General features: G+C 57.8%; 1 protein-coding gene across 1 annotated transcript in view; it reads right to left on the bottom strand.

The window, feature by feature from the left end:
- Nucleotides 1-246: 246 nt before the first annotated feature.
- The window catches only part of WNT9A (Wnt family member 9A), a 29,836-nt gene continuing 17,780 nt past the window's right edge, over nt 247-12,302 (bottom strand). The window contains exons 2-4 of the mRNA XM_086413580.1: nt 6,515-6,771; nt 5,498-5,760; nt 247-3,305 (exon numbers count right to left, since the gene is read on the bottom strand). Of these exons, the coding sequence (XP_086269706.1) occupies nt 2,823-3,305; nt 5,498-5,760; nt 6,515-6,771 (1,003 nt within the window). The 3' untranslated portion in view covers nt 247-2,822. The remainder of the gene's footprint in view (nt 3,306-5,497; nt 5,761-6,514; nt 6,772-12,302) is intronic.

The raw sequence follows: 12,302 nt of genomic DNA, 5'->3' as shown, positions 1-12,302 counted from the left end.
ATCCATGGGGCCACTCAGTGCCTGGGGACCTGGGATACGCTCTCTGCACGTGAGAGAGGCTGCCTTTCAGATGCTAACCGGGAGCTGCCACCCCCTCCCACCTTTGGGCAGGGCTGGGCTGGACTTGGTCTGTGAGAGACCCCTCTACTCCACAAACCCTCTCACCTCCCTGGGCCCTGCTCCTCCTCCAGGCCCACCTCCCCAGGACCCCTGGAACCCCTCTGAGGGCAGCCACGGAGATGAGGCTATAATTTAAAAATACATTTATTTAGTGTTTCCATTTGTTTCTGTTCTGTTACACAAGGCCATTAAATAAATACATTCTCCAAGTCACTCGAGTACACACCTACTCACTATACAGATGAGGTAGAGAAATCAATAGGCCCACACAAGACTTCTCTCGTGTGTGAATGCCCCTCTCCTCCCGCCCGCCTCCACCTGGCCTGGTCAAGCTCAGAGTGGCATCTGTGCACGCTGAGCAGAGAGCAGGTGGCCGGGACCTGCCTGGCCCCTCAGCATGGCTCTGCCCCCGCGGTCCCGGGGTTGGGGGGTCTGGACCCCGCCACAGACGTATTTTCTTTGAGAGATCCTCTGCTGTACAGACAAGAAGCATGTTAATAAGAGGCTCCATCCGCAGGAGTGCTTCTTCGCTTAGCAAGACATTCTGATATATATTTATGTATAAACAAACCAGCCAGCAGACGTTTTCAATCTGCTTTGTTTAAAAAAATACTTTTCTTAATATTTATGACATAGAGCTAAATGTGGTATTTGACTTAAAAAAAAAAATCCTTCCTCTGACTTGCTGCCCTTCCAACCCAGTAGTGACCGAGCTACAGTCTTGTCATAGAAACATGGCCAGCTCTGCCTGCTCCAGGCCCCAGCAGGTGGGGATGCTTGGGGACAACTGGGGCGCGCCCCCGCCTCCCCCCGCCCTCCAGCCAAGTGTGGAGGAGACCAAGCGGCAGCCCCACGTCACCCACTGCCACAGAGCCCACCCTGGCTCCCGCCCAGGGAACATGCCTTGGCTGCACCACTCTGTCAGCACGCAGTTCTTCACGGGGATGTTCTCTGAACCACAGGAGAATAAACTCTACTATTTACACTATCGAACAGGGACTAAGAGACCCACATCCACATAAATAGGTTTTCTTTTACAAACACAGTCAGTCTCCAGGGTTCCCGAAGCCCCCCGGACTCCGAGGAATCCCTTCACTCAGTAGTTCCCGCGTCCACACCAGCTGCCCCAGCTCTACGCCTGCCCAAACCCCAGTGCGCACCCTCCGAGCACAGTCACAGAGCTGAGCAGGACGGGGCCAGGGCCAGAGGCCCTCCCAACATGGGCAGGAGAGCTCCACACCTAGCAACGGCGCCCAAGCCAACACTGACCGCACCGACACAGTGTGCACACCACCACACCCCCACACGCATGCACACACAAGCACACATACCACACACATACATGCACCCAGGTACGGACACGCACACCCGGGCAGAGATGCTCTCATTCTCATGCACGGATACACACTATGCATATGGAAACATGTATGTGCGCACACACGAGCATGCATCTGCACTTACACGCACCGCATATGCACAGATGGACATTCATGCATTCACACAAGCATGCTCATGCACACGCACCACACACTCACGCATGCATGCACACACGTGTGCACACACCCTCAGCCAAATCAGGTCAGTGATGGCCATCCTTTTCCCTTCTCTGCAAAATCGACAGCACGACCGAGGAGAACACTTTCCGTTTGCCAGATCCTATCTCCAAACTCTCTCCACCCATGTCTGCGCCCCCCCCCCCACCGCCCCGCCTCCCCTACAGTGACAGAGAACAAGCTGTGCCTTCCTCATGAAATGAACCTCCAAGAGGCTGGGCGCACCCCCCCGCCCATGCCCACCTCTGGGGGAGAACAGGCTGCCCTCTGCCACCCCCAGTCCCAGAATCTGCATTGAGTCTCGAGTGTGGATCCATGTGCCCTCGGGGTGCAGAGGAGGGCCCGTCCACCTCCCTGGTCAGCCTTGCTATGGGTAGCCAACCTGGACCATGGGACCTGGCTTCCAGAAACCCTGAGGGTGGCGGCCAGACACAGCTTGCTTTACTTCTTTAAAAACAACAACAGCAATGTCTCTCTTGATTTAGTGGTTTCAAACGACAAAGCAGATCAGGCAAACAGGTCAGTCAGGAGGGGGTTTGGAGGGGAGGGAGGAAGGGGCTCCTCCAGACCAGGCTCTATTGAGACAGGGAGGAGCCACAGCCTGGGAGGCTGCAGGGACGGAGAAAATAATATTATATATTAGTTAAATAAAAATAACTTAAAAGTCACTGATACTACTCCAAAGAGAAGTACTTGATGTCAGGGGGCCAGCAGTCTACCCCCACGAGCGGGCGGCCAGGCGTCTGCTCTCGCTCCTAGTGGTTTGACTCTCTAAGCCAGTGCTGGTGTAGGTCAGCCCACACAGAGCCCGTGTGGTCATGAAGGTGTGCCCGCTGCTCCTCAGAGGGCACCCAGCGCACGACAGGCGGCTGGTGACTTGGGGGGACGGAACTTGGAAAGCATCCGTGCAAAGCTCTCAGGTCACGGGGAGGGACGAGCAGGGAGGACGCAGAGACCAGACTGGGCCTCTGAGAGGAGGAGACAGAGGGCTGGAGACGGCCAATGCAGCCCGCCCCCAGGCCTCTGCCCCCGCCTTGCAGCCAAGCGTGCTGGGGGCGCCCAGGCCAGGGACTCGGCCCCTGCAGCGCTACCACCCTCAGCTGGCACGCACGGCCCGTGCCCCTGCAGCGGCCCGCCAGGCGCGGGGGCTCAGCCCTTGCAGGTGTAGACCTCCTCCCGCTGGGTGCACTGCCTGCACTCCACGTAGCAGCACCAGCGCACCTGGCACTGGCAAGGCCGGGTCACCACCCGACTCTGTGTGTTGTGGCCGCGCCCGCAGCAGATGCTCTCGCAGTTCTTCTCACGGTGGCACCTGCGGCCGGCAGTGCCTGGGGAGAAGCGGCCAGCCACGCAGAAGCTGGGGGAGTCGTCCAGGTGCACCAGCTCCGGCGTGCGGGGCAGGGGATCGCCGCCGCCCGCCCCGGCGGCCCGGCCCCGTGGCGGCGAGATGGCGCCGGCCTCGCCGGTGGCCTCGTTGGTGGTGCTGCCCACCTTAAGGGCCGTCTCGTACTTGTGCTTCAGGCGCTTGCCCACCTCGTGGAAAGGCGCGAGCTGCCGCCAGCACGTCCGCACGGTGCACGAGCCGGACACGCCATGGCACTTGCACGTGGTCTCCACCCCAGCCTTGATCACCTGGCAAGAGACAGGGGGGCGGGCGTGAGGGCCACCCTGAGCAGACTGGAGACCACCCCCAAGACAACTCTCAGAGGGGCTGCAGGGATGTCTGGCAGACTTCATGGCCCAGTGGGTCACCACTGTTTATCACCCAGGCTTCCTGGCTCCCACCAACAGCCCGTCTTCTCCGAGCCATGGATCACCCAGGACAGAAATGCCACAGCCAGCACCACAACTTCAGAGAAGCCACCACAGCTCCCTGAATCTGCCTCCTGCACCACCAAGGCGCCCCCTTCCCGTTCTCCACATCCCAGGATGTCCCCTGCCAGGGCAGGGCACACCTCCCCACGAGCCCTTCTGTCAGTGCTCCCCAGGATCACACAGTCTGTTCTCAGCAGTCTGTTCCTCGAAAATTTAAGGATAAGCAAGTCAGCGTGCCTAGTGGACAGAACTGGCCACCAGAGTGTACCTTCTGAGTTGACCATGTCTCTGCCTGGGCATAGGGACCAGATGCTACCGCGTGTGCAGGCACCAACTTCCACCCTGCCAGGGGTAACTTGGAAAGAGGGAGAAAGCCTCCAGCGAGGAGCAGACAGGAGAGGGCTGCGCCCACCCCCACACACAGGCAAGGGGCAGGCATGGCCCAGCACCAACCTTCTGCTCTGCATCTGAGAGGCTGCCGAAGACTCAGGCCGGCCCTTCCCCTCGCAGGACTTGGGTCCCACGTGCAAAGCCATGGAGTCAGGCCAGCTGTCCCACAGGCCCTCCCGCCTGACTTCCCACACTGGGGTCCCAGGAGGGACGTGGGGAAGAGGAATGGTAAGGAAAGGGGAGGTTCCCCTCCCAGTGGGCCCCAAGCCAGGCCCAAGCTCCCACACAGCCCCCAGGGAGAGCCAACTCAAGGGGGATTAAGAAACATAGCTGCCCTCCAGCCAGGCAACAGAAGAGTCACATTTAATGATACTTTGCTGAGAAACCCGGACAAATTTAATTAAAATGTGGCTTACCCAGGACCAGTGAAGCTAATGGAGCACTTTCATATTCTGACTTTTCATTAATAGCTTACAAAAGGGCGAGTGCAGAGGAAAAGAAAGGGCCTCCCCTGGGGGATTTAATCAGCCTGCACCCCTCCCCAGAGGGTGGAAGGACAGGCAGAGCTCCTGTGGCAAAGGGGGAAATTGATTCTTTAATAAGCCCATACCTCAGAACCCTGGCTTCTCAATAAAGAGGGGCTCAGAATGGGACTGGTATTAATTACCTCATCACCCCCCTCCAGCCCCCAGGCTGGGACTCCAAATCCCAAGGGCTGCCCCACAAGCACGCAGATCCCACTCCCGCCCCTGACGGCCCCACAGCTCAGGCTGAGCCTTGGGAGGCATTCGATTGTCCAGGCTGTGCAGGGGCTAAGAGGGTGGGGTGCTCTGTGCACAGTGTAGGTGGTGGGGCCAGATGCCTCCTCCAGGGTGTGGAGCTGAGGGGCTTCCGGGGGGCGGGTTGGGGTAGAGAGTGGTTGCCTACAGCAAGAGAGCTGCAACAGTCCTTTCCAGCTTGAGTCTTCTGTTTTGAGTTTCCTCAGAACAGAGCCCTGGCCACAGACAGGGCCCCTGAGGCAGAAGCAGCCTCCCCAGCTTGGGCCAGCCACACCCCGAGCATTTCCCCAGAACCCCTGAACCACACACTAACTCTGCCATTCCCCTAGGTCCCTGGTGATAGGACCACCCACTCCTCAGCCCCAACACGTAGGGTCTAGTCCATTCTCCACCTGGTTAGATGGTGCCCAGTAGACGACACCCTCCTTGCGGCCTTGACCACCCAGGACACCCCTCCCTGCTCCCCAGCCAGCAGCAAGTAGGACTTCTGGCTCTACCCAACCATGCAAGACTGTGGGGCACCCCCCCCACAGAGCTCCCCATGACAACTAGTACCCTGCCCATTGGGTAAGTAATGAGCCTGATAAGCAGAAGGGCTGAAGGCCCCGGCTGTCCCCAGTGGCTGGGACAGACACACCATGGCAGCCACCTGCACCTCCTCTCGGACACCCAGCCCTCTCCTGGACCGGAGCCCCTTAAACATACATGCACCCTGCCCACCCCCTGCCCTTTCCCACTCTGTGCCCCAGCTAATGCTAACTGCACCCACACCATCTCATGCCCTGTCCCGTGCCCCCCGATCCTGCACCCTTTCCCGCCCCCAGGCCCTGCCTGGCTTGCCTTCACACCCACGAGGTTGTTGTGGAAGTCCACGCGGGCTCGCAGATCCTTGCTAGACCGCCGGCCCAGGAACTCCTTGACGAACTTGCTGCTGTACTTGAGGTTGTCTCCGCAGCCGCCCCACTGCCAGGCCTCCCGGTTCTCCAAGTCAGGCGCCTCATCGCAAGTGCAGCGTTCCATGCGGCCTGCGCTGCAAGCCTTGGCCAGTGCGTGCGTCAGGCCAGCGGAGGAGATGGCGTAAAGGAAGGCTGTCTCCTTGAAGCCTGGGGGAGAGGGCAGGGGCGGGTCAGTGGGCCAGAGCCGCCCCCATCTCCCTCGGGTGCAGCCAAACCATGGTCTCCCAACACGCACACTCCACATAGAGCAGGGTCTGTGGGAAGGATCCTCCATGGCGTGGTCCACGGGGAACCTGGGCGGACATGTGCTCCTGGGGTTAGGAGGTGCCCTCTCATGCCCCAGACACAGAACTGCTCAGGGGCAGAGAACCCAGAGTGAAGTGCAGCCACAGCAGTGCCCAGAACTCAGAGACCCCATCCCTCTGGGTCTCGAACCTACTAGACTGGCCATGGGCCCCGATAAGCCTTGCCATGCCCTGCGCCTCAGGTCCCTAGTTTTTAAACAAAGCTGTTGAGAGATTCAGATGAGAGTTCCCCCTTGGCACCCTCATCTGGAAGGAGACACAAAAGAGGAACTCCATGCTAAGAACTGGGGCACCAGCTAGACTCCCGGCCCTGCGTGCAGGCACTGGGCCTCAGTCCCTGCCATGTGGCAAGAGCCGTCAGAGCTGCCCTGGGCCCTGTCACACCTGTCCACACGCACCTTGTACCACCAGCAACTGTTCCACGCAGGTGTGAGGGGGACCAGGCATGGGGGAGAGGGCAGGAGAAGCAGGGGGGCTGCGGGTTCAAGTCCCATCCACCGCCCAGCCACCTGGAACTTGGCTGAGTGACACACGGGGCCCCCCCGGGGCTGGAGGTCCCACCTCCTGGCTCCCACCCAGGGTCCCGGCACACTCACCTCGCTTGAGGAGGCTGGCCCGGTAGCGGCCCTCCAAGGTGCAGTTCCAGCGCTCAAAGCGGAACTGGTACTGGCACTCGAGGGCACTCATGCTGACCGCCTCCACCAGCGTCTCGGCCACACCGGGGTCCCGGCGGCACATGCGCCGCTGCTTGCGCTCCAGCTTCAGCCGGTCACAGGCCTTGTAGTGGGCCTGGGCAACTGCTTCTGGCTCCAGGGTCAGCGGGAGGATGGTCAGGGGCTCACTGCCCGTCAGCCTGGGCACACAGAGGCCAAAATGAGCCCTGCTCCAGAGGTGGGAAGCCAGCACTGGGTGAGCTGCTGCAGACGCTGGGGCAGCAGCAGAACCTGATGGCTGTTAAGCACGGTGGCAGCGGAACAGGAGCCCCGGTGGGCCCCCCTGGAGGGCAAGAAGGGCAGCGAGCCCAGGGACAGGCTGTCCACAGAGAACCAGCAGGGCGGGGGGCGAGCCCCGAGGACCCCTGCCCACCAGGCATCGTCTCTGCATCTGCTTGCCCCTGCATCACTCACACCCTGCCCTGCCAATGGCTTAGGGACCCCTGCCTAGCCACCAGTGTGCACTGGGTTCTCTCGGGCTGCCCCAGGAGCAGACCCCAGGCACCCACATGGCTGCTGACCCCTCCCCAGCAACTCTTGTCAGAAAGTAACACCCCAGCTGGCACCAGCCTCCCGCCCAGGTCTGATGGCAGGGGAAGGGACAGAGGGCTAGAAACTCACACACACACCTGGGAGGGCTGCCCAGACCAGGGCACTGGCCAGAGGCACAGATAGCCAAGGCAGGGAGGGGCCACGGAAGTCACAGACTGCGTGAGATGGACATCTGCCACACCCTCCGTCACCCACTCCCATGTCTGCTTCGCAGCTTGCTCCAGGCCTCCAGGCTCGGCCACCTCCAGCTAGGGGTGCCCCCCACCGGCCCTGCAGACCCTTGGGGAGGCCCTGCTCCTTCTCTGTCCCCCTGCAGCCTTTGCAGGTGGCCCCCATGGTTCCAGCCGAGTCTCCTGGAACACGTGCACCAGAAGGGGCTCCCAGCCCAGGACCCGAGCGGCGCTCAGGAGGCCCCCAGCCCAGGACCCGAGCGGCACTCAGGAGGTAGCTGCTGGTTTGGGGCACCTCCATCCCCCTTCCTGGCTGAGCCAAGGCCGGAGCTGGTCTCTGCTGTCTGGCCTTCCAGCCCTAACTCCTTACCACCAGCTCCATCCAGGGACTGACTGGCCCTGGCCTTTTGCCTGTTCTGTGCCCAGAAGCACGGGCCTCAGTATCCCCAGACAGACAACTGTACATCTGAGATCCAGATATGTCCAAGCCAGCCCCACCCAGACCTTCAGCCCTTGGGAGGGAAAAGTGCCCACCTGGATGGGGATGGGGCTCAGCGCCCCCTACTAGGGCATCATTAGAAACAAGTCCACCCCCATTATCTCACGCCAGCCAAACCCAAGAAACAGGGCTGGCAGGAGTCCACAGATACTGGAGCCCCACGCCTTGCCCCATTCCCCCTGCTGCTGTCCTTCCAAAACTCCTCAGGGGAACACTGGCCCTGGGCTGACAGAGAGAGCTGCAGCTTTCTGCCGGGAACAGGGTGTGGGCGGGGTCTTCCGCTGCAGGGGCGGGGAGGTGGGCGGGGCCTCCAAGACCCCACCCTCGAGCAGACACCAGTACTCACGCTGCAGGCTGAGGCTCCTCTGGGGACAGCCTGGGGTAGTTGCACACACACCTCAGCAGGCCCTGCCGTGCCTCATGGAGAGGGGCATAGCTGCATGTACCCTTAGGGTGAGGGTGGGGTCTGTGCAAAGCAGAACCGGCCCTACTCGGAGACCCCTGGACCCCAGGCCCTGAAGGAGTCGCCCGTCTCAGCCTCGCTGATCAGCTCCCTGAGAACAGGAAAGCAGGGTGCTGAGGCCCAGGCAGCAGCTGGGCAAGGAAGCTACCAGATCGCCAGAGCAGACCGGTCAGGTTTGGGGTGTGCGGCAGGAAGGACTGCTACCCCCCACCTCTGCACACGCAGGTGCCACATGAGCAAGGCCATGGTGGGCACCCTGAGAAGACCCATCCCAGGCCTTGGCACTGCTCCCCACAGTGCGGAGAACTGCTGCACCCGTGAGCAGAGGTGGCGCCTGCTCCCAACCCTGCGACTGAGAGGGTGGGTGACCAGCAGCCCTGCCAGCTCAAGTCCGCGCTGAAGAGCCTGTTCCTCTCCCCGTAAGCAACACTCGGAATCAGGAGGCTCCTGGGTATGCGGTGGGAGGCCCGCGTGGGTGCTGGCTAGGAGAGAAGCTCCAAAGGCCCCTCAGATGCAGACAGACCCTTTGCGGGCCACTCAGCAGCAGTGGGACGCAGAAGCAGTGAGGCCGTCAGGGAGAAGACACACGAGCCTGGAGCTGGGACAATGCACTGGAGGGGCAGCGGCACATGCCGGGCCCCGGTCACCTGCACCCCTCACCGAGCGTCAGGACATCGTGCCTAAAAAGACGGGGGTGGGGCAGAAGCTGACATCAGGGGACGGCTTTGTGGACTCCCGGGCCCCTGCTTGAGGACAGCTGCCACGCCAGGGCAGGGAGCAGGCAGGGGCCGGAGGACCCGGGGCTGGAAGCCGGGAGAGCCCCACTCCTCACACAAAGACAGCTCACACGGTGGAGACTTGTCCCCAGACAGGAATGCTAACAGCTGTGCCCAGAACTGCGTGCCACACAGCTAAAGCACTGTAGCCTCCCACCAGCACATCCCCCAGGCTGGATTCTCCCAGATTAACCGAGCTCCCACCACTGCCAAAACATTCGGCATCCGAGAGGACCCCTACTGCCAAAGCCATCCTGGGGGAACTTAGGGCAGAGTTGGGAAGGGTCACTGTGGGTGTGGACGAGGAGAAGGAGACAAGTGGCGGGTGATGCTGCCTTCCAGTTCTCCAGGAGGCAGTGGGAGCACCCGTGTCCAAATTCTGCATGTGGGGACGGAATTCAGGGCCTCCCACCCACTCGGTGCCAGCCTGGGTCCACACTGCCCATGGGGAGCTAACTCGACAGCATGCATAGCTACAGGTAGCTCCACTCCCATCTAACCTCAGGATGCCCATCAGGGGATCAGAGGCAGCTCCATAAACACAGCCACAGGCAAGCTGACCCTTTCCTGAGGCCAGGTGGTGTCTGCATCTGTTCTGGGCAGAAGGATGTCCAAGTCCAGGAACGTCCATCTGACAGCCATGCAGCCACATGGCTGAGGCCGGAGGCCCAAGGGCCAGGCCTTTCCTCTGAGCCACCACCCAGTTCCCATGGTAGGCATGAGGATAGAATCCAATGGGGCCACACTGCTCCATCCCCTGGCACCCCTCATCCTAAGGCGGCCTGTCCCTGCCTCTTCTATGAGGGCTCCAGGGCCCCTAACAATCAGAGTGGACACAGCGTGGCCAGCCTGCGAGCTTACAGCCTGGAGTGCAGCACCAGAGGACGAGCCCTCATGCAGGTGCCAGACTAGGGGTGCGGGGACCATGCGTGAGGTACAGGGAAGAGGGTGGCCATCAGGTGAGCTGGGCTCAGCAGAGAAGGCACCAGGGACAAGCAACAGGCCGAGCAGGACAGAAACCCCACCACAAAGAGGACCCCACAGAAGAGCTGGAGGAAAAATGAGAGGTTCATAGAACATTCTTAGAATCAGGAAGGCCTTGATCAGAGTGACTCAGAACCCAAAATGCCTTGAAAATTTAATACATTTGATGAAATATACAAGAATCTCTGCACAGAAAAAAGTAGTATAGAGTCCAAAGACCAACAGACAAAGATCAGGGGAAATGCTGCATTCAGACCCCAGGCCAAGGGCCAAATGTCTTTGCTTGTATGTAGGTATGTGCACGTGTGTGTTTACATATGTGGACACGGCTGTATCCTTTCCTCTAGATCAATAACTAAGGAATTAACTGTTAATACAGGATATGAACATACAGTTCAAGGGAAGGAAATACAGTTAGCTATTAAAAACATTTGCATTTCACTCAAAAAAAAAACATAAAATAAAGCTATATTTTAGTTTTAGGGCAGGAAACTACCTATAGTCTCACGAGCCCCCAGCTCTCTGAAATGTCAGTGAGTTAATCAGAGGAAGACTATGCTGACAGCTATCTTAATATATAACATGATTTTTAACATAATGGGCTAATTGGAGACTTCTTAGTTTTTACAATGTTAGTAGTCACAAAATTCTTTGGTATAAGATGTATTATTCATTAAAACTGCCCCAAAAGTAATTTTAAATGACCCACAGGTGTTCAGTTGCTCAGTCATGTCTGACTCTGCGACCCTATGGACTGTAGCCCTCCAGGCTCCTCTGCCCATGGGATTCTCTAGGCAAGGATACTGGAGTGCATGGCCATTTCCTCCTCCAGGGGATCATATCAACTCAGGGACAGAACCCATGTCTCTTACGACTCCTGGCCCATGTTCAAGGTAAGAAAAACCCAAGTAGGATGGTAGGTGTTGTGACAGGGTATCAGAGAGCAGACACACTGAATCCATAATCACAGAAAACTAGCCAATCTGATCACATGGACCACAGCCTTGTCTAACTCAATGAAACTAAGCCATGCAGTTTGGGGCCACCCAAGATGGGCAGGTCATGGTGGAGAGGTTTGATGGAATGTGGTCCCTTGGAGAAGGGAATGGCAAACTACTTCAGTATTCTTGCCTTGAGAACCCCATGAGCAGTATGAAAAGGCAAAATGATAGGATACTGAAAGAGGAATTCCCCAGGTCGGTAGGTGCCCAATATGCTACTGGAGATCAGTGGAGAAATAACTCCAGAAAGAATGAAGGGATGGAGCCAAAGCAAAAACAACACCCAGTTGTGGATGTGACTAGTGATAGAAGCAAGGTCCGATTGCTCTTTAGGAGCAATATTGCGTAGGAACCTGGAATGTCAGGTCCATGAATCAAGGCAAATTGGAAGTGGACAAACAGGAGATGGCAAGAGTGAATGTCGACATTCTAGGAATCAGTGAACTAAAATGGACTGGAATGGGTGAATTTAACTCAGATGACCATTATATCTACCACTGTGGGCAGGAATCCCTCAGAAGAAATGGAGTAGCCATCATGGTCAACAAAAGAATCTGAAATGCAGCACTTGGATGCAATCTCAAAAACGACAGAATGATCTCTGTTCGTTTCCAAGGCAAACCATTCAATATCACAGTAATCCAGACTATGCCCGAACCAGTAACACTGAAGAAGCTGAAGTTGAACGGTTCTATGAAGACCTACAAGACCTTTTAGAACTAACACCCAAAAAAGATGTCCTTTTCATTATAGGGGACTGGAATGCAAAAGTAGGAAGTCAAGGAACACCTGGGGTAACAGGCAAATTTGGCCTTGGAATACGGAATGAAGCAGGGCAAAGGCTAATAGAGTTTTGCCAAGAAAATGCACTGGTCATAGCAAACACCATCTTCCAACAACACAAGAGAAGACTCTATACATGGACATCACCAGATGGTCAACAATGAAATCAGACTGATTATATTCTTTGCAGCCAAAGATGGAGAGGCTTTATACAGTCAGCAAAAACAAGACCAGGAGCTGACTGTGGCTCAGATCATGAACTCCTTATTGCCAAATTCAGACTTAAATTGAAGAAAATAGGGAAAACCACTAGACCATTCAGGTATGACCTAAATCAAATCCCTTATGGTTATAAGGAAGTGAGAAATAGATTTAAGGGCCTAGATCTGATAGAGTGACTGATGAACTATGGAAGGAGGTTTGTGACATTGTACAGGAGACAG

This window comes from Bos grunniens, chromosome 7, assembly GCF_055505025.1.
Source record: "Bos grunniens cultivar Pamir isolate PY7600 chromosome 7, Bosgru_T2T1.0, whole genome shotgun sequence".
In the NCBI taxonomy this organism is placed as follows: Eukaryota; Metazoa; Chordata; class Mammalia; order Artiodactyla; family Bovidae; genus Bos; species Bos grunniens.
This window is presented reverse-complemented; position numbering and strand designations above follow the sequence as displayed.